Genomic DNA, 22,523 nt, shown 5'->3' with positions numbered 1-22,523 from the left:
GGAAGGAATTAAGAAGCCGACACAATATTACTGTGTGGTACTGATGGATGTCCCCGATGATCATGACAGTGGCTGTGTCATTAAGGAAGATTAGATTATGTTTTATGGCCTTTTATCATAGCAGGTCATGGTATGGTAAACAATGGTTACTGAAGGCCATTACCCATTATCCAGAAGGCTGATTTCTGTGGAGGTAGATAACTAAATGGTCAGAGAAGAGAGGCATTTATAGGCAGAAGTTTCTCTCCCACCTGCCTGTTCCCAAATACCCAGTAGCCACTTCCCAAATTGATACGGAGGCTTAATATTACTTATAAATGCTCAGCTGGTAGCTCAGGCTTATTACTAACTAGCTCTTACATTTAAATTAACCCATCTTATCTGTGTTTAGCCACATAACTTAGTACCTTTTCTCAATGGCATTCTCATCTTGCCTCCTCTGCGACCCTGCCTTTCCTCTTCCCAGAATTCTAGTCTGGTTGCCCCACCTCTACTTCCTGCCAGGCTACTGGCCAATCAGCATTTTATTAAACCAATTCGAGTGATAAATCTTTACAGTGTACAAGAGCATTATCCCACAGCAGCATTACAACATAACTTTCTGTTGGGTAGTTTGTTTTATAACAGAGCATACTGACATTTATTCTAGTTAATGAATATAATTAAACTATTTGTTTATGTAGTTTATCTTCAAGATGTGTTTGACATTGTGGTGAACTATTCTACATTCCTCTACTAAAATATAGTTTTGTGTATCTATTGGAATTATATGCAGTAATTGTAACTAGCGAATGTATATAAATGTAATGCATTTGTGTAAGAAGTTGTTTTTCCCTTCATAGATATATGGGCAATAGGTTGCATATTTGCTGAATTGTTGACGTCAGAGCCTATTTTTCACTGTCGTCAGGAGGATATAAAAACAAGCAATCCTTTTCATCATGATCAACTAGATCGGATATTTAGTGTCATGGGGTTTCCTGCAGGTAATTTGTTGCCCTTTTCAAAATACTATTTTGAGTTATATTTCAAAAGTGTTCCATTGTAAGAGCATGCATGAAGTTTGTTTTATGTTTATTTTCAAATTAAAAGAATTAGGAGACTTAATAAGATATTTTCTATAAATATTTTTTTTTTTAAGATAAAGACTGGGAAGATATTAGAAAAATGCCAGAGTACCCAACACTTCAAAAAGACTTCAGAAGAACAACGTAAGTAATTCCAGATTATTGAAGTCCATCTGTGCTGGGAAAAACAAAACAAAAATCCCAGATGAGTAATTGATGAAGAGCAGACAGGGACGGAAGCTGGGGAGTCCAGGATGAAGGTGCTGGCAGGTTCACTGTCTGTTTGCTTGCTGTCTACTCTGAAGAGTGTCCTGTTGCTGCGGTCTGTGGTGGGAAGGCAAAAGGGTGTGAACTCTGTGTTAACCCTCCATAATCAACACCTTTGAAGGCCTCCCTTTTTATACTTCACACTGGGGTGATCATCAGAGTCAGCATGAATATTGTGGGTGAGACAAATTCTCAGGCTTGTTAATTACAGATTGTAGCTTCAATAGGAGAAGTCACTCTTCTTTTAAAAAGGATGTAGGTTTAAACCAGAGACTCAGATGTTAGTTACCTGTCATGCCTGTAATTTAAAGAGTGTATTCCAAATGATTTTAGCTATATACCCAGTTTAGGGCTGTGATAGTTAGAAACAGAGGCAGGCCCAGTGGTGGACAATCCCAGCACTCAGGAAGCAGAGGCAGGTGGACCTCTGAGTTCAAGGACAGCCTGGTCTGCAGAGCAAGTTCCAGGACAGAGAAACCCTGTATTAACACACACACACAAAAATAAAAAATAAAAACAGTTATAATTTTACTATAAGGAAGGCCTCAGTTCAATACTGTAGCTGTGGTTTTATTTGTATCTGAGTAATGACTGGTGACTGAGATGCTGCCGTAAGAAACTAGGAAGGATGGCAAGGAGGAGCCATGTGGTCCAGGATCTGAGTAAACTAGTTGCTGGAGGTGTGTGTGTGGAGTGGAAGTGACGGGAGTGCAAAGGCCAGCTTCCCTAGCCGGTGTGTGAGTGTGTGTGAGTGTGTGTGTGTGTGTGTATTGGCTTATAGGATATAGTCCAGTTAGTCCCACCCTTAGTTGGTTGTCTCATACTGGAGAGGCTGAGAATTGGGTCGTGGTTCGGTCCACAAGGCTGATGAATGTCTCAGCAGTCTCAATCTGGCACTGAAGGACTGGATGGTTCCTGGAGAGCTACCCATCTTCAGTCTACATTGGCATCCCAGAGAAATTGATTGTAAATCTGGTGAGGAAACAGCAACAGGATAGGCAGGCTTGCCAGTAAGAGTGAGGGCGAGCAGGCAAACGCAGTTTCTTCTTTCATGTCTTTGTATCTGGGCTGCCACCAGAGAGATGCTGCCCACATAGGGTGCATCTTCCTGTTTCAAATCATTGGAGAAAGAGAATTCCTCACACTCCTAGGACCTCCTTGGCAGCTCACAACTCTCTGTAACTCCAGTTTCAGGAGATCTTACACCTTCTTCAGTGGGCACTTTGTGAGCATGGTACACAGAAATATGTGCAGCCAGATGCCCACATATAGGATAATTTTTTTAAAAGAGAAAAAAAAGAATTGGAGATGTTTCATCAGTTAAGAGCATTGGCAGCTCTTACAGAGGACTTAGTTCAGTTCTCAACACCTTCTGTAACTCTAGATCCAGGGGATCTGATGCCTTCTTCTGGCCTCTGCAGGAAAACACTCATACATATTGAAATAAATAAAAGTAATGGTGATAATAAACCCCTTCACAGGAGTGCTCCAGTGGCTTGCATTTTAGTTGGTTCCAAAAGTGCAGTCAAGTTGACAACCAAGGTCACGTCAGCTTACCATCCGATTTTCAGTACAAACAGTTGGTGGAAACGAAAGCAGCTGTCATAAGGGAACTGGAAAACAGCACCGCTCATCTCGGCCCCTGCTCACGCAGCCTTTGGTAGGGCCTTCTGCCCTCTAGAAGAACCAAACCCGCAGGGTTTTGGCCTGGCCTCCTTTGTCACTTCACGTTTTCCTTGACACACCCCACAGTTTTGATGGCCTCAGGTTACCACCAGTTAAGCTAACATTTCCAGTTTGTACACTTGCATGTCCCAGAGAGGTGCTTGGTGGGTAGAAGCAGCACTTAGCTCACTAAACTGTGTTTATTACTCAGTACTTCCCCAGTTTTCAAATTCACTTTCTAAACCGCTGTGGTAGTTGTAATTGTTCCCCCTAAGCTCCTAGGGGGTGACTCTTGGGAGGTGTGCCTTTGTTGGAGTGGGTTTGGCCTTGTTAGAGGAAGTGTGCCACTGTGGGGGTTTTGAGGTCTCATGTGCCCAAGCCACACCCATTTCCTGTTGCCTGCAAGATACAGGACTCTCAGCTCCCTCTCCAGCACCACGTACACCTGCACACTGCCATGTCCCACCATGATGATAATGGACTAAACCTCTAAACTGTAAGCCACCCCCAATTAAATGCTTTTCTTTATAAAAGTTGCCATGGTCACGGTGTCTCCTCACAGCAATAGAAACCCTAACTAAGACAACCACCAACGGAATCTCGGCCGGAAACAGAACTCCTACCTGCCCAAGACCTGTGAGGCAGAGGCTTCTGTCTCACCCTCATGCATTTGACGTCCTCAGACCTCTGTGCATTCCAAATGATTAGAACATCTGCTCAATTCTTCTAGAAATGCTTTGAATCTGTTTCTGCCCATCAACTTTGCCAGTATAGTTAGAACCCCAGCATCCTCTGCTGACAATCCTGCAGCGGCCTTTCTGTGGTGTTTCTGTCTCTGCTCAGTCTGGGTGTGGTGGCACATGCCGTTAATCCCAGGCTGAAGAAGGCTGATCTCTGAGTCAGGGCAGTCCGATCTTACGGAGTGGAGCTCCAGGCCAGCCAGGTCTACATAAGACCCTGTCTCAAAACCAAAACAACAGCCAACAGCAGACATCACTAAAGCAAAATACACTGAAAACAGCGATCTAGAAAGTACTTTATTTCAAATAAAATAGTGTTTCAAAAGTAAAAGAATATTAACTTTCTTTTATCAGAGAAAAAGAATTTCCAAAATACTTTGCAAATGAATCGCTAAGAGTGGCAATAGATGTTTTTGTAATTGTTCTAAAGTGTCAGCTCCAAGTAGCTCATTCGAAAGCAAGGCGAGGCTGAGGGAGTCAGGCTGCTCACTGGAAAGATGTTTGGATTTAGTCTTCAGCAAGCCGGAAAAAAAGGAAGAACACATTCGAAGGAGATTGTTGATTGACTTTGTAAACCTGAATGTTCAAATAAATACAACTTGATAAATACTTAGAAAGTTTATGTTGTTTTAGAAACTGTTCAGCTCCTAGAAGAGGAGAATTTAGAAAGTCTAAAGTTAAGAAAAAATAAAACAGCTACAACCAAGAATTCAGCAGAGAGGCAACTTCAAGGCTTTTTTTTATATGATTGAGACAACTTAGCATCTAGTGTTAACTCAGGAAAAGAGCTGATTGGACAGAGACGCCCTGAGACAGGAAGAGAAATGATTTCTCTGTAAACCATAAGGCTTCTTCCTCTTACCAAACCTAGTACCTACCTTGTCCATAAATGCTCTGATATACCCAAGTATTGTCCAGGGCACCACACAACGGGCACTTGTTCTTCTGTAAGAATGAGTGCTTTTGGAGACTTGGTACAAATGTAGCTTCTGAATGGGTGCTGTGAAGCATGCGCTGTTGTCCCGGATACCCAAGAGGCTAAACCGGGCTTGAGGCCAGCCTGGGCAATATAGCAAATCCCATCTCAGAAGCAGGGTCGGAGAGATGGCCCAGCAGACAAGAGCACTTGCTGCTCTTGCAGAGGACCCAGGTTAGGTTCCCAGCACACACGTAGTGGCTCACTCACCATCTGTAACTCCAGTGCCGAGGAGTCCAACAAACACCCTCTTCTGACCTCTCAGGTCACTATTGACATGTATCTCACATACATACATGCAGGCATACATTTGTGTATGTAAAATAAGTATAAATTTAAAAAAATAGTATGTTCTGATTGTTAGGAATGTGTAAGTCATGGTAATGTTTACCTAGTATGTGTGAGGCCCTGGCTTTGATCCCTGGTACTTTGCCAAGAGGAAAGCAAAAGGTCCACAGCAACGAAACAACAACAAAAATACTTGAGATGTGCACCTTTGACCTGACCGTCCCAAGAATTTGTTTCAGGAAAATCGGGTTGTTACAAGGTACTGTTTAGTTCTTCACTCTTTGTAGGGAACAAGCTTACAGGGTGGGGACGATGATAATCCACTTTTTCAAATGAGAGCTAAGTCTTCATAGATGTTAACCTGTTGTTCAGGATCGCACAGTGGGGAATGATGAAGCCAGAGTCGAGTGCCGTCCCTGTGTCTCATGCAATAGCGTGTCCTTGCCGTGTGTGCCGGGTTAGCTCAGAAGGACACACGTCTCAGAGCTGTGATGAAACCGCTCCAGATCAGTGGGCAGTTCAGCTACTCAGAATAATAGAATGTATAGAACTGTTGCTAAAGGAAATGTTAATGAGACAACATTAAATGTAAAAACATAAAATTTTTATACTGGTTCTAATTTTATAAATCCAAAGCAAAAAAAAAAAAAAAATAAAATAAATCCCCCTGATTTTACCATTTGTAAAGCAGAGGTGACTGTCCTTTGAGATCAACATCTATAACTCTGAGATATCTCATTTTTTTCCCCCAGGCACCTCCCTTTCTAATACTTTTTTTGTTTGGGGCTTTTGTTTTGTTTTGGTTTGTTTTTTGAGACATAGTTTTTCTATGTAGCTCTGGCTGTTCTGGAACTTACTATGTAAACCCAGCTGGCTTCAAACTCACAGAGATGCGCTTGCCTCTGCCTCCTGATCGCTGGTATTAAAGGTGTGCGCCACCACCACCCAGCCTCTATTTAAACAATCTTCAGGAGCACCAATTCTGCTCCAAAAATAAATAATAAAAGACAGGGAAATCATCAAGACACTAATAATGGTTTATGATTTATACATGTAGAGCACATTTTTTAATATTTTAAAACTATTTAAATATTTCATACCTAGGAAATAATATAAATGTTGTATACTTAGAACAATCAAATGAATATCTCTACACTCACCTCTTAACCTCAGAAGTAGAATGTTACTGAGTGGACCGGCATCTCTGGGCGCCTCTCTACTTGTTCCCTCTCAGAGGGAAGACTGGATACTCTGAATTGTGTTTGTAACCCCATACAGGCATCTCTAATACTTAGTCTGATGACTCTTCGAGCTGTATGTAAATGGTGTCATTCATCTTCCCTATTCAGTTCACGTATTTATAGCATTTCATTTACTCTGACTAAATTAACAGTTGGTTTACTCAGCATTTAATAGGTGGACATTTGATTGTTTATAGGTTGGAGTTTTGTTGATGGGTTTTGTTGTTTGTTTGTTTGTCTTATATTATAGAAATGCTAGTAAGAATATTCTCATATGTCCTGATACTCATGTGTGCACGTGTCCCTTAAGCTAGGCCTGGTAACAAAGGCCTACGACCCTCCCTGCTCAGGAGGCTGAGACAGAAGGGGGGTTCAAGGCCTGTACAGCTTGGTGAGACCTGTTCACAGGTGGGGAGATGATGCTCGGCTGTACAACACTTGCCTTTATGCATGACCTACTCTACTTCAGAAGCAGAAACCAAGCAAGCTGTCTCTTAGATGTGAGTGCACATCAGAGCAATGGCTGAATTTCAAGCTATTTGTGTTTTCAGTTCTAATGGTTACACATAAGCATCCCCAAATGACTGGCACTAAAAACTGATATGTAGTGTTTAACAGCTTTTCTTTCCTACTGTGTCGGTGTTAAGTAGTGGGTTTGCACAGAGAACCTGTCTTCGAACGGTCCTTTAGGACTACAAATAAATCATGGGCTCCTATCCTTGCAGGTACGCCAACAGTAGCCTCCTAAAGTACATGGAGAAACACAAGGTCAAGCCTGACAGCAAGGTCTTCCTCCTGGTAGGTGCTTCTCCCCCACCGAAACCTGCTCACACAGCACCTCTCGTCCTGTTTACTGCAGAACTGTCCCAGCTAGTCTTCCTTTTGAAAAGGAGAGGGAGGGGGGAGAGGGAGATTGATTAATTGCTGGATGCTTGAGAAATTAAATCTTATTCCATTGAGAATCATCCTTGACTTCTAGACTTAAATTTCTTATATGATTCGTATCAGAAAAAAGAAAGAATTTTAAGGGTCCTTAATGGTAATTTCATAAACATGTATGTAGTATACTAATTGTTCAGGGAGCAGTACAAGATGATGTGAGGGTTAGCAAGATGGTTCAGTGGGTAAGGACATATGTTGTCAAGCCTGGACAGCTCGGGTTTGATTCCCAATCCCTGGAACCCATGTGGAAGAACTTACTCTAAACACACGCACGCCCATTAGTGTGTAAAAGATGTGTTAGATGTTAATTATGTCAGACATCAATACAAAAGTCAGGCAGGTGACCTGTCAACAACCTTTTCATGGGCTGTCACGTTTCTTATTTTTTGCTATAGCTTCAGAAACTCCTTACCATGGATCCAACGAAGAGGATCACCTCAGAGCAGGCTCTGCAGGACCCTTACTTTCAGGAGGACCCCTTGCCCACGCTGGAGTACGTACCCTTCCTTCTCCGTGGTCTGTGCTCCATGTTGAGGGTGTTGGATGCTGCTGAATGCCAGGGAGCACAGAGAACATCTCCTCAGAGAAAGGGCCACAGCAGCTTCCTAGATGAAAGCCAGAGCAGATGCAACTCAGGCCCAAGCAGCAAGAGCAGAGGTTAACCAGAGGACTGATGCACCCGGCACCCGGCAGCCTGCCCACACCTCGCTTCCAAGCCTGTGCTCTGGGCTTGCAAATACTAGACACCTTTTTTTTTCATGTTGAAGCAAATGCAAAGACAGTTTCGTTTGGTACTGCTGCAGTAGTGCTGACGAAGTTCTGTGTCATACTGCGAGCCGTAGTCCAGCAGTCCCACCTCAGCCGTGACAGTGGCAGTCGGCAGGGTGGGCAGGTAGTGACTTGTCCCTTCCTTACTACTTAAATTAGGATGTTCAGAAGGCGTCCAGCAAACACCAGTCATGGTAAAGAATGGGATGCAAGTTAAGAAAGAAAAAGTAAAATTATAAAGGAAGGTGATAGAATTACAGATTGTGACATGTGTTTCTTTTTCAATGGTTTTAGTGTGTTTGCTGGCTGCCAGATTCCATACCCCAAGAGAGAATTCCTTAATGAGGATGAACCAGAAGAGAAGGGCGAGAAGGTATGAGCTCCATGCAACACTGACTTCCAGAGCGTAAATGCAGCGGAAGGATAATTGAGGGGCATGATTTGATCTGTACACTTGCCCACCTTTTATGTAACTTAAGTTTATTTTGCTCTTTGTGGGAGTTTGGAGACTGAAGGTGGACTTTGAAGTTTAAACTGGGCTTCTGTTTTGTCTTAGGAGCCCATTCTAGTCCCGGTTCTTGCTCATTTTTCCCAGTGTCCTCTCCACCCTGCTATACTTTCCTGAGCATCACCCCATCCTTTGTGTTAATGGGCTATATTAGCCACTCCCCCTGCTCTGTTTTCCAAAGTCCTGACTGAAAAGGCTCTTAGATGTTTTAAGGAGTGTGATGCTATTTCCCATGTGCCTTGTGGTACCCACTGAAATGTCTGCTGAATTTGGAGATGCCTCACGGTCTAAATGAACTTCAGAGACCTTTGCTGTTCAGGGCTCACTGTGTTAATCTTCGGGAAGGATGTATGTTGGAGGTTGTCACCCCGTGGGACCAGGTTATACGCAGGTGTGTCACCAGTCACACATGTGTATCAGGTAGTGAAATGAGTTTCCCATTCATGTGGCTTCACAGTAACGTTTCGGATCTTTCTCCCCTTTCCCTAAAAGAACCAGCCACAGCAGCAGAACCCGCACCAGCAGGCCGCAGCCCCTCCCCAGCAGGCCGCAGCCCCGCCACAGGCTCCACCGCCGCCGCAGAGCAGCGCCCAGACCAATGGCACTGCAGGGGGAGCCGCGGCCGGTGGGGCTGGGGCTGGCGCAGGGCTGCAGCCGGGCCAGGACTCGGGCCTGAACCAGGTGCCTCCAAACAAGAAGCCCCGGATCGGGCCTTCAGGTGCAAGCTCAGGCGGCCCTGTTATGCCGTCAGATTATCAGGTACCTCGTGACTGCTCCTTTTTGGTATGAATGTGTTTTTTGAAAGAGGATATTGACTTTTAACAAATCCTCTTACAGTTAAATAATTCTTAGCCCCAAAATCTGATATAGAAACTAGATAGTTATGTTTCTGGCGTTCCAGGAAAGGGAGGATTTTTTAAAATCACATTTCGTGCAATTGTGAGGTATTTCCTATTGTGACTTTTTATCATAACACTCCTGGGAGGGAAAAGAAGGAGGCGGAGGCTCCTTAAATAAATGTCAGAGCCTGGCGGTGGTGGCGCACGCCTTTAATCCCAGCACTCGGGAGGCTGAGCCAGGCGATCTCTGTGAGTTCGAGGCCAGCCTGGGCTACCAAGTGAGTTCCAGGAAAGGCGCAAAGCTACACAGAGAAACCCTGTCTCGAAAAACCAAAAAAAAAAAAAAAAAAAGAAAGAAATGTTGGTACTCTGTCCTTGCTGACCGCAGATTGGACAAAATCGAGAACCCTGAGAATAGCCAGAGCTTGAGAAAGATTGCTCTTACTATTTAGTCAGTCAGTGGCCACATAGACACAGGAAATGATAAAGACTGAGAAACAGGTCTCAGGAACAATTGTAGTCATACTAAAATTGTTTTAACACTAGATAGTACTTTTTGGCGTTAAGACAAAAAGGAAATTGCAGCTGTAGCACTAGTTAAGGAAACCAAAGGGGAAGACTGCTCACATCGGATTCTAGGATTTGTAAGGAGTGAGATGCCTCCAGGTTTGTTTATCACACTCTTCAAAATAAGCCATTTTTAACATTGTCCCAAAAACAGTGCCATATTTTGTTTTCTTGTATTCGATTCTGATATACTTTTATTACCTTGTTGTATTTATATTGAACTGTTCTGTGAGGAGAACAGTTTCCATGGGTGCCTTTTAGTTTCCATGGGTGGGGGTTTAGGCTGTTTTAATATAAGCAGGTATGATAAATACTTCAAAAAGAGGAGCATGGTATGGTGGCCAGCCCTGGAATCTCAGCACTTGAGAAACTGTAGGCAGGTGGATTGTTGAGAGTTCCAGGGCCCTGCCTTACACACACACACACACACACACACACACACACACACACACACACACACACACACACACACGAAAAGAAAGGGATATGCATTTTTTCCCTATTGAAAAAGAAAATATTGCCATTATTAAAAAGTTGTGTTTTAGCACAAGGTTTAGCCTAGGCTGGAAGCTGTCTGTCTGCTGTCCCTTGAGGCCAGTCATGTAAGTAAATTGCTTCCTTTACTTTTTTTAGATAGGAAATAAGATTTCTTGGTGAGAAAGTTCCATTTTGAATATCACCTGAAGTTTACAATCTCCATCCCTAGCTGGCCTGCCCTGACAGCCTTCTCGTTCACTCATTGGCAGGCTCCCAGTGTCCCTCGTTTGTGCTCTGAAAACTCTGCCTTAAAAGAATGGTTTCCTAGTCACCGCTAGTTAGGAAAGGGAGAATTATAGTATGCAGTTATATCTTACGGATATCACTTTTTCCAGTCACCAGATTGTTTTGTTGTCAGATCTTAGTCATGGGAAGGTTAAACCCCTCTCCCTTTCTTTACCAGTACAGCTCACCCTCCCCACTGCCCAGCCAAATCCAGTGCCAACCAGGGTGGTCACAGTAGTCTAAGCAGGCCGCTATCTCAGACGAGCAGAACATGTCAACTGCTGTGGAGCTGAGCAGGAGCCTCAGCCGAACGTAGCTGACATCTCTGTCCTGGATTGGCGTCCTGAGTGCACCCCTCTCTGCAGTCAGTAACCCCCTTTCCTGTTTTTTCTAGCACTCCAGTTCTCGCCTGAATTACCAAAGCAGCGTTCAGGGGTCTTCCCAGTCCCAGAGCGCACTAGGCTACGCTTCATCTCAACAGAGTGCACAGTACCACCCATCTCACCAGACCCACCGGTACTGATCCACTGCCCTCTGCTCGGCCCAGACTGCAGCAGGGCTGTGTCTGCATCGTGAAGAACCCAGGAGGAAGACTGTGACGCCATGTAAAACTCAGCACTGGAGAGGAAACCTCCGCGTACTGAGTGTCTGAAGGACTAATATCTCTTCTTGGTTGACTTGAAGAAGATTCTTGTGAAGTGTCCCCAGCCCTCCTCCCTGCATGACTTCCCCGTGACCTCCCTGATGGAGCCTCCATCTGCCCAGCACTTCTGTGTCCTTCAGCAGTCTCTGGAGGAGTTTCTGGTGCACCTTTCTCACGCTGTAGCAATCATTCTAATTTATCTTTTCTTAGGACTTCAACGTTTTAGGAACAGGGTTCCATGGTGTATAGTTTTATACTTCATGAACTGATGGAACAGCACCAGGCGAACGCACCTTTGAAAGCACTACACAGTCTTCACAGACTAACTGCTTTGCTCTTGGAAGTCTTAAAAAGAAACTGTTACTGTCCCAAAGTACTGTACTTTACGTTTTTATTTATCTCTTTCAGGGAAGGTCTAGTAAAAGACAAGTGTGGGACAGAGGGTACCCACAACCAAAAACGGCGTCGATCTTTGCAGCTGCCATGTCTATGCCATGAAGAACTGAAGTAGTTGGTGGTTTTTATATAATCGTTCATGTGGAACTTAGTTCCCAGAATCATCATATTCTGAATAATATTCAGTAATTAAAATTTATAATTTTAACCTTCATGTAGCTAAGTCTACTTTAAAAGGGGTTTCAAGAGCTTTGATGGAATCCGGTCCTTTGGGACCCACCTGGGAAGTCTGAAGAGACTGTTAACTGCACTAGGACTTCACAAAGGAGTCATGCTGATCAAAGGTGAGTCTTCCCGAAGGAAACGCTTCTCCGTGGGTACCCTGGGTACCGCTGGAGGCACTGGCTGCTCCACAGGAGCCGTTGGTTTCTTCATCCTCTCCACATCTGGGGCAGCCTGAGTGACTTTCTTACATAATCAAGGATACTCCAATCGAAGCCTGTTAATTCACCCACAGTGTTTTCCATTTGTATTTACATTAGGCATAGAGTGACTATTTTTAAAGCATGTTAAAATTTTAGGTTTTATTCATGTTCAAAGTATGTATTACGTATGCATAATTTTGCTGTTGTTGCTGAGACTTAACGCTGTCAAGAATCTTTTCTATTGCACTGAATGCTTTCTTTTGCCCCTAGGAGAAAACTTAATAATTGTGCCTAAAAACTATGGGCAGATAGTGTAAAGTAGATGAGGTGAATATTTGCATTTCCATGATCTACGAATTAGAGGGGAGTTCTTTTTTAGCTACTTTGAAGGAATCCCTCACCCTCCAGAGTCAAGAGGAAATGGAAAGGCCCAGTGCTCCACTGCTTAGCGCTCTCACTGTAGTGCAGGGGGCGAGACCATCTCTGTCTGATGCTCCCGGCAGCACCAGCCTTGTTCTCAGTGTTTCTTGAGCTAGAAAAAATAGCCACTTGTTGTATATGCAAACTATATGCATTTTTAAAAACTATTCTTGTGAACTTATCTACCTGGTTATGATACTCTGGGGTCCATATTCAAGTAAAATAAGATTTTAGAAGCCAGTATACATTTTGCACTATTGATGTGATACTGTAGCCAGCCAGGACCATACTGATTTCTGCATAATAATGCTTATAAATAGTAATAAAGATTGCATAGTGACATGCATACCAAGACTGAGGAGGAAGTTATTGACATGCTCACTGGGAGGAATTTCTGACTGGCTCCATGGATTTTTATCCCTTATATTTTTAAAAATAAGGATCAGCCTCCTGCATAATGTAGCTACCTATATAAAGTTCCGTCTTGTGCCCTGGAACCTCTGTCCAGGGCCCCTGCTCCCTTAGCCCAGGCTCAATGCTCTGCTGGGTAGAAAAACAAAGACCAAGACACATTCCTTGTTACAGCTGATCCCGTGACAATAAGCTCATGTAGGATGGCTTATGCCATGTGATTGACTTACAAATGTCATGATATGAAGGTCCTTTTGTTTACTTCCGAACCCGCTTGGATAACTATGCTTCTGAATTTTATAGTAAACAGTGTTATCGGGAGCAGGTATGTGGCTGACCACTTGAGGAGAAAGCCAGTGATTAACTGTCACAAAAGGCATCTATGCATATTTGAAATGTTCACAGCAGCCTTCTGCAGCAATTGGGTGGCCTTGTGGACAGAGCACATTCTACCAAGTGGTTGTAGGAAATCACAATGAAAATAGAAGCTCTGTTCTTGCCCTCGAGTGAGCTCACGTTTGATAAAAGACATTAGCCCCAGTCTGCGGATAAAACAAAATACCCACAGTTCTTTGTACGCAAACTGGATACACAGTTCTGGCAGTATGCACCTATACATTCACAGGACTGTCCTGGCAAATCTGACAGATACAGGGGATTTTGTCGGTTGCTTGCGGTGTTGTGTTTTCCAGGACATGACCGGAAAACTCCCTTCCATACGCAGCTGGGTTCCACGTCACTGCACTGGTTCTGGGCCTTTGCTTTCTCTTCTTGCCTCAGGGTCGGCGATGCATACCTGTGCCCAGTGATCCTAGAAGTGATTCTTGTTCATCACGTCCTTTCTTTGTAAAGGAAGCTAAGCCTTTCACATACATTAAGGCCATACATAGTCCATGGGGCGGGGCCTCTAGTGGGACCTGCGAATCTTCCTAAGGGTAGAATTTACCTTTGTGAGCCTCAAATGATTACATTCCTCTTTGAATATTTATTAGATACTATTTTGTCCCCTAGGGACACGTAGGCATCCTCCAACTTATGAGAACCTCGGAGTCTAGGGAGGTATTGAAGGATTGAGTTGAAAGGTCTCTGTTCTTTATATTAAAAGTCACTTTTAGGGGTAGCTTTGTGGCGAGGTGTCTGGGGAAAAGGATTCAGGAGTTTGGGACAGACTAGCTTAAAGTAAGGTCGCTTGGCTGGGGTGATAACATGAGGCTGAAGCAATCCTTTTGATGAAGTAAACCGTGAAGGGAGATGCAGAAATCAAGGACATGTCTATTTTTATATCTGTGCTTTTGAGACTTTAGAACTTAGAATTCTGACATTCTGCACTATTTCACTCTAACATGAACTAAACCTTGAAGACGGGAAGGGATGATGTCCACGTGCATTCACGTTCACTGCCTCATGCCTGGTGCAACAACTTGCTAGTTGTTCTCTGTGCCTCTGAAATGATGCTCTTTTGTCGCTAAAGGGAAAAGGAACTGGAGAGTAAGGCTTGCAGCCTGCTTGGCTTCTGAGTTAATGTGTAGCTGTAGCCCTCTAAGGCGGACACGCAGGGAAGCTGTGGCTCAAGCTCAGTGCTGCTCCCCAGGAGATGGGGAAGGCAGTGGATGGCCATGGGGCTTAATGGAGGCTTGAAGGAGTCAATACAAGTAATAATTTTATATCAAATGTAGCAGTTTAGGTCCCCATAATCAAGAATAGTCATAAATATCCTAACCCCAAAGGTCAGTGTTTGAGGACTTTGAAAAGTGCGTTGTCCCCAAGGAGGTGCTTATTCCTCTGAAGCTGTCGCCGAGAGGGAGTGACGCGGATGTGTTATACGGGAAATACCTAATGCACTGTTATCACCTATCGTGAGTAAATTAATACTATTTAATTTTTTTAAAGCTTTGTCTGGGTAGACACTAAAAGCATTATACAAAGCCAGGACTGAGGTGTCCTTTTTAATAACAACTGAAAGTACTTTTTATATATGTTATACAGTATGTCCTTTCTAAACTAGTTTGTATTTCTGGTAATTCCCATTTGTGAAGTCCCTGTCTCTTTTTCTGTCCCTTTCTGCACGCACCCCCTCTGTATGACGTAGATATTGCCATGGCTCTCCTTGCTCTGCTGTGATGTGTGTACACTCCAAGCCCACTGCCCTCGGTAACCCATTCTGGGGGTGCAGAATGTGCTGACTCTTCAGAACTGAGGGCTTCCGCTCTGGAGTTACCCAGCCATCCTTCTCAAAGTGACTGTTCCAGCTACGATAAGTTACATGTATTTTATATTCTTGGTTGAAATAAAATTTAATTGACTTTGTTTCTGTGTGGTTTATTTGAGATGTGGAAAACTATTTTTAAATTTAAAAGTATTGCACACATGTGCACACATGCATGGGCAGAATAGTGCACGTATGGAGAGCTATGTTAGGTTCCTATTTCTGTGATGAAATAAATACCCTGACCAAAAGCAACTCGGGGAGGAAGATGTTTATTTCATCCGACAGCTTGTAGTCAAGGCAGGAACTAATGCAGAGGCCGTGGAGAAATGCTGCTTACTGACTTGCTTCTCCTCAGCCTGCTTTCTTTGAGAACCCAGCCCCACCAGCCCAGGGGTGGCAGAGCCCATATCAATCATCAGTCACAGAAAATGTGTCCTACAAGCTTGCCCACAGGCCAGTCTGGTGGAGGCCCTTTCTCAATTGGAGGTTTCTTCTTCCCAAGTGACTGGCCTCTGTCAAGTTTACATAAAGCCAGCTAGCCCAAGGCTAGAGCACAGGGAGGACTTCCTTCTCTTCTACCACGTGAGTTCCAGGATCCAGCTCAGCTGTCAGGATCCAAGGGGAGTGCCTTGGCCTGCTGCACCCTTTCACTGGTCCCCAGAGAACTCTTACAAGCCTGTTTTTTTGTTTGAGTCAGGGTCTTACTATGTCGCTCTGGCTGTCCTGGAACTTGTTATGTAGACCATCCTAGCCTAGAACTCAAAGATGCCCCAGCCTCTGCCTCCTGAGTGCTGGAATTACAGATGTGTGCCACCACCACCGGCCCAGCTGCAGCAGCATACTCTCTTGTTCAGGGCAGTTATGTCACAAAACCAAACGGGGCTTGCAGATAACCCAAAAGTAAATCACAGCTTTCTAAACACCTCTGAAGAAAAATGTCTAGGAATTTTATAAAGAAAACAGTATTTTTGTGAATGGAGTGGGGCAGCAAGATTCTCCTTTTGAAAGGGTGTTCTGTTGGACATGGCTGCCCATATAGTCTGCCTTCTGAGGTCACTGCAGTAGTCAAAGGCATCATGGAGTGAAGAATGTTTTAAGTGACTTAAATACAAAGCGGCTCTTTCTTTGTAAAATAGACACCATGCATCCAGACTGGCCGTTTCCCATAGGCATTGATTGGGCATTCGGCCCTGTCTTAGGGTTGCTAGCGCTGTGATAAAACACTGACCAAAAGCAACTTGGGGAGGAAAGGAAGTATTTGACTTACATATTCTGGGTCACAGTCTACTGAGGAAGCCAAAACAGGAACTGGAATAAGGCAGGGACTGATGGAGAGGCCATGGAGGAGTGCTGCTTACTGTCTTGCTCAGCCCATTTTCTTACAGCCTCTAGGACTACCGGCCCAGGGGTGGCACCACCCACAGGTATCTGGGCCCTCCCACATAAATCATCAATTAAAAAAATGCCTGTCTTAGTTAGGACTTTCTATTGCTGTGAAGAGACACCATGACCATGGCAACTCTTACAAGGAAAACATTTAATTGAGGTGGCTTGCTTACAGTTTCAGAGGTTCAGTATATTATCATCATAGTGGGAAACATGGTGGCATGCAGACAGACATGGTGAAGCTACATCTTGGTCAGAAGCAACAGGAAATCAACCGACACACTGGGCGCTGTCTGTAGCATAGGAAACCTCAAAGCCCGCCCCCACAGTGACACACTTCCTCCAACAAGGCCACACCTCCTAATAGTGCCACTCCCTATGAGCTTATGGGGGCCAATTACATTCAAACTACCACAGTGCCCCACAAGCCGATCTGGTGAGGGCGTTTTCTCAATTGAGGTTCTCTCTTTCGAAATGACTCCAGCTTGTGTCAAGTTGGCATACAACCAACACAGGTCCTGTGCTACTTGTAGGGTAGATCTTGCCTTGGAAAACGTGTTTGCTCCCCGTCCTTTCTAAAAACCACCTGGGTAAAAGAACATGGACTGAGTAGACCCTTAGCGCTCTTAGGTGACAACTGGAACATCATATCCCTAGCAGACTCAGTTACTTGGTCACTGCTCCAAGGTTTCAGGCACTTACACCCGACTCGGTGCACACCCAACACAAAGTAGGTATTGCATGTGGCCAGTCAGTAGCATCATTTGTCTGCTTGCATTGAAATCCTGGGCCGTATACCATGCCAAGTTTGTATGTGAACCAAGGGAATGGTTTTGATGGGTGGAAGCAATTTAGAGATGGCTGATTGAAGGGTAGACACTGTTGTGGCCTCCACCGTCGCTCTCTTTGCTGTCTGAAGCCTCATTGACTCACTCTGCCCAGGGTGACCAAGCCTTCACATGAAGGCTGAGCCTCTTGTAGCAAAAGAGGATGGGTATTGGTTGGTCAAAAGGAAAGCAATGGCTTTGTTTTTGGCAAAGTTACTGATTGAAGCATGGACGTGTAACATACCAGCCAGAATAATCGGAGGCAAAGGCTTCTGGGAGGCAGTTTCAAGAAGGATTTGCTTTGAGCTTAAGATTAACACAGCAACATTCCCTTCCTACCTCTAGACGTTTATGAGTGAGACGCTGTGACAGCCGTATGGGGACCAGGAAGGGAGCCAGCCTCACAGAACAAGCTGGAAGGACCAGAGAGAACAATTAAAAAAAAAAAAAGCGGGAACTTAAAAAAATAACATGAGATCAGGAAATTAACTGGCCCCAAGGCTGCCCTATTCTGAGCTGCTTTTCTGAAAGACTGGGATTTCTTTTTTCAAACTCGAATTTTCCTTGCACTTTTTGCTATCAGTTAAGATCTCCAGCTCGGAGGGGTTCACCTTATTTAGTGCTTAGACCATGGACCCTCCCTTGCAGCAAACATCATGTCTGGACTATTTGTTGTCTGGAAGCTTTGGCAGGTTACAGTGAGTGAGTGTCTCTTCCCGTATTCCAAGCTCTGAGACCTCTCTATTTAAATGAATGACTCTAATATTAGCATTTTTAATGTCTCTAAATTAGAAAATTAAACATTTATTCCTTAGCACCAGTGGCAGGCTATGATGATAAACAGTACTCAGTGCTCTAACAATAAAATCCCTCGTGCCTCAGGGCATGCACGACAGCCCTGGGCCTCTCCATGTTTTCTGTGCAGGTGTCATGGTGTCTGGGCTGGGGCTCTTCTTTTTTTATTCAATAGCTTGCAGCAATCCCCTCCCCTTCTGCAAGGCACTAGAAGAGGGTCTCACCCTCTGTCTTCCAAGTCCTGGGCTCTGAAAGTACTATGAAAGCTTTTCCATCTGACCTCCCTCCATGACTCAGCCTCTACAAAGCGTCTTTTGTAATGGTCTGTGAGAGATGTCTGCTTCGATGCGCGTGGTTTAACATGCAGTTGTGTATATGTTCTGTGTCTTTCTTTTATTAGTTTGCATTTTATCTGCCTCTACTCACTCCCCTGCCAAGTGAATAAAAGTCGTCAAGAGACGGTAGCTGACCGGGCTGGGGAGATGGCTGGGTGACTAGGAATGCTTGCTTTACAAATGTGAGGATCCGGGTTCAGACCCCGAGCACACATGTGAAAACCAGGCATGTCTACATATGTACAAAATCCACGAGAGTCTGTTTAAGGGGTGTCAGGGATGTATTAAGACATGAAATGGAGAAATACACTCACGAATACAGGGTATGGTAAATCCAGTTGCAGAGTCCTTGGAAAGCTGGGGACCAATCACATGCTGCTTCACGCCACCTGACCTGGTCTTCACCACCCTCTGGGGTCATGTACGCAGACAGAAAGCCACACCCTAGGGCTTGTACCCCCAAAGCCACTGGCGAAATGAATTCCCACAACACTTCCCCTTTTCTTTCTTTTTTTTTTTTAAAAATAAGGTTCTAAACCTAATACAAAACTATATACAAGAAGAACAATTATTAAGTATTATCCAGGAGAAAAAAAAAGGTGATAACATAACCTATCCTGAAGGATCTAAATCTTGATCCTGATATGCTCTTAGCTAAGAGAGTATTGTAACTATAATTATCTAGGCTTCAGCCCTATCAAAGACTTGAGAAGGAAAATAATATTACCTGAGCAAGTAGGAAGTGCAAGCAAGCGACTTCCAAAACATGCAAGGAATGACAGAGGCAGCTGGCTGCCTGGACAGTCACCCATTGCTTCTCTCTGCAGTGTTGGGGCCTCCACTTTTGGCCACAGGCCTAGAATATCTGACAGACCATCTTCAGAAACAGGAAAATTTGAAAGACTGTCCTACCCTGTCTTGGCAAGGTGCAGCAGACACTTTTCCCTTTGTCCTGCTCGTCTGGATTGGACAGCATGCTTACTGTCAGCAGTCGAGGCAAGAACGGTTCTTTGCCCAGCAGGCCATTTATGCAAAGGGAAAGACAAATTGTATCAGGAGTGTCATTGATGCCCAATATCCCCTCGGGAGTAGATTGGTGCTGCCAGGAGCAATCGTGTCTCAGGTCATCAGAATTCTGTTATTAAAACATTTAAATGCCGTATTCTCTAGGTCTGTGCAGTGTTTGAAGATGACCTGTCCATTTGTTATATATCTCTGTATATCTAGAAAACCTAACTAACATGATTATAAGTATGACAAGCATGGGTGACTATTGACCTGTAATTCTTATCTACCTAAATAGCTTAAAGACTAAGGCTTCACATTATAAAAATAGTCTGTAAACAGATATTCAGTATAAGGACAATGACCTCGAATTTGTGACAATATACAAAAATTATCTAAATCAGAGGTAGAACTATATAGTGCAATATGACAACAATATCCTTAATTTGTATCAATATACAAAATATCCTAAACAGAAGTAGAACAAACATACAGTATGACAAGTATAATTTTACATTTGTATCAATATATAAAAATATTTTAAACTAAGTAGGAAGGTATGTACATATAAAATATAGTTTTTTTTTTTATCTTTTTTTTTTTTTTTTTTTTTTTTTTTTTTTTTTCTTTGTTTTTGGCCTTTCTGAGCTCACTTTGCCAGCTGCTCGAACTCACAGAGATCGCTGCTCTGTGATGCTGGATTAGGCGTGTGCCACCAATGCCCGGCTTCGCAAATTATCTTAAACAGGAATATAAAAATAATTTCACACTTGTATCAATATACAAGAATCCATACTAATGCAAATTATCCAAACTGATAGCTACTAAACATATGCCTGTAACTCCCAGTATTGGGGGACAGAGAGGTAGATTTGGGATACTGCCTAACCCAAAGAACTTCGAGTTCTGTGAGAGAGACCGTGTCTCAAGGCAGTGAGGGAGAGCAGTCGGGGAATATCCTATGTTCTCCTCAGGCCTCTGCACATTCGTGTGCATGCACCATACACAGGCTGTTGTGGGATACCTGGAAAGAGAAACTCCCAAGAGGCCTGAATAAGTCGAATGGAGTCTTTCTTCCACTGGAGGGACTGTCCCAAAGCAGATTAGCGGCCTCCACCTCCAGGTGGTTTGAGTTTTTGAGGGCAAAAAGATGCATCTGTGACAGACCGGAAGGCAGCTCTGGAGAGATAACCATCCAATGGTCAGGCACTTAGCCTTTAGCTCAGGGCCACACTGTATAGGAATTTAGGGCTGCTCAAGAGACCAGTTTACCTTAGGAATTTAGGGCTGGTCAGAGAACAGTTTTACCCGATAGTCTTAGCATTTAAAGTATTCTTGGGACTAGGAATACTTTCATGAAATGGCATAACTATAGCTCACTAGCCCACCTCAAAACCACATACACCATACGCACAGAAGGTGAACTTGGTTAGACTATTGTCTTGGCCAACAGTCTGTAAGCCTGCCCTAGACTCACACCCCTTTCTATAATAAATTGTAACAGGCATGTAAAAGCTGCTTTTGTTAAAAATCATGGACTCAGGGGCTGGAGAGATGGCTCAGGGGTTAAGAGCACTGGCTGCTCTTCCAGAGGTCCTGAGTTCAATTCCCAGCAACCACATGGTGGCTCACAGCCATCTGTAATGAGATCCAGCACCCTCTTCTGGTGAACACTGTATACATAATACATAAATCTTAAAATTAAAATATATATACATAACTTTAGGGTTGGGGATTTAGCTCAGTGGCAGAGCACTTGCCTAGCAAGCACAAGGCCCTGGGTTCGGTCCTCAGCTCAAAAAAAAAAAAAACAAAAAACATGGACTCTTGAGTAATCAAGGTAACAAGAAGCAGGACCAAAGCACAGAATAGTGACCTTTTAAGTCTGTACCCTTGTCCTGCTTGATATTCCTACTAAGAGTGTCTGTCTAACCTGTCTCATACTCCTTGAGGCCATAGGTACAGGGATAAGTCACTGTCTTCGTCCCCTTGAGTCCTGATTCCAGTAACAACAGGACAAACCACCTTCGTCACCACCACCCCCGGCCCCCTCACCCCGAGATGATGATTACTGTTTATGATGACGGCGAGGCTATCATCTGGGGCAGAGTATTTTATAGGAACCAGACTGGCCTCTTGGGAGGTGACAGCCCAGGTCAGCAATTTATAGAACTACCTTGCAGTATAGAAAGAAAAAAAGTCATGAGCCATTTAGGAAAACTCTTCAATGTGGGGCCCCGGCTGTACATTTTAGCATGCCCAGAAGTACTGACCCCCACCCACTCTAGGCTGGCAGTATACCCAAACCGTTAGTTAGCCTCTTAAGTCCCACAGACTTCTAGAAGGTTCTTAGAGACCTTTACTAGGCATTTTCCTGGGAATCTTTGGCTCCTCACTTGGGCCTAGAATGAACTAACCAGTGTGCAGTCAAACATCTACACCTTCATGTTGTGTGTGTCCTCTTTATTTTGGGTCACCTCACCAGCTTAACTCTCTACATCCTCATTAATCACTCCAGAGACCTCTGTCCAAACCCAGTTGCTGCTTGTCCTACTCCACCGTGCTTTGAAGGCACAGAGAGCAACCTTCGCACTGCCTGCCTCTGCAGGCTCCCATCCCAGATCCCCGAGGATGTGGGAAGGTCTTGACTGGTGTCCTGAACTTGCTGTCCTTTGGAGTCCAGGGACAGCAGAGCCTCTCCCAGAGAGATGACTCTATGTTGAAATCATCCCCAGGAAAAAGTAGTCATTTCCAGGAACTGATAGTCCCCACAGGCAATAAGGATCAAGGATCTGAGGCCATCTTACAGACCCGGAACTGAGACAGTGACCAACCAGCTTACACCTTGACCAAGACTGCGTATCTCTTCCCTTGTGAGGGCGAAAGAAATCCCTATTTTCAAGCGTTGGTGGTGCACACCTTTAATCCCAGTACTTGGGAGGCAGAGGCAGGTAGATCTCTATGAGTTCAAGGCCAGCCTGGTCTACAGAGTGAGTTCCAGGACATCTAAGGCTACACGAGGAAACTCTGTCGAAGAACAA

The 22,523-nt window shown here is 44.1% G+C and overlaps 1 protein-coding gene across 2 annotated transcripts in view; it reads left to right on the top strand.

Annotated features, from left to right (window-relative positions):
• Cdk19 (cyclin dependent kinase 19) overlaps positions 1–15,232 on the top strand; it is a 128,112-nt gene extending 112,880 nt beyond the window's left edge. For both annotated transcript variants that reach the window (XM_037200413.1, XM_028890230.2), the window contains 7 exons: positions 843–986; positions 1,142–1,211; positions 6,970–7,042; positions 7,582–7,679; positions 8,249–8,327; positions 8,955–9,221; positions 11,025–15,232. In XM_037200413.1, the coding sequence (XP_037056308.1) occupies positions 843–986; positions 1,142–1,211; positions 6,970–7,042; positions 7,582–7,679; positions 8,249–8,327; positions 8,955–9,221; positions 11,025–11,153 (860 nt within the window). In that variant the 3' untranslated portion in view covers positions 11,154–15,232. The remainder of the gene's footprint in view (positions 1–842; positions 987–1,141; positions 1,212–6,969; positions 7,043–7,581; positions 7,680–8,248; positions 8,328–8,954; positions 9,222–11,024) is intronic.
• Positions 15,233–22,523: the final 7,291 nt, after the last annotated feature.

The sequence above is a fragment of the Peromyscus leucopus genome, chromosome 8a (assembly GCF_004664715.2).
Source record: "Peromyscus leucopus breed LL Stock chromosome 8a, UCI_PerLeu_2.1, whole genome shotgun sequence".
Classification (NCBI taxonomy): domain Eukaryota; kingdom Metazoa; phylum Chordata; class Mammalia; order Rodentia; family Cricetidae; genus Peromyscus; species Peromyscus leucopus.
This window is presented reverse-complemented; position numbering and strand designations above follow the sequence as displayed.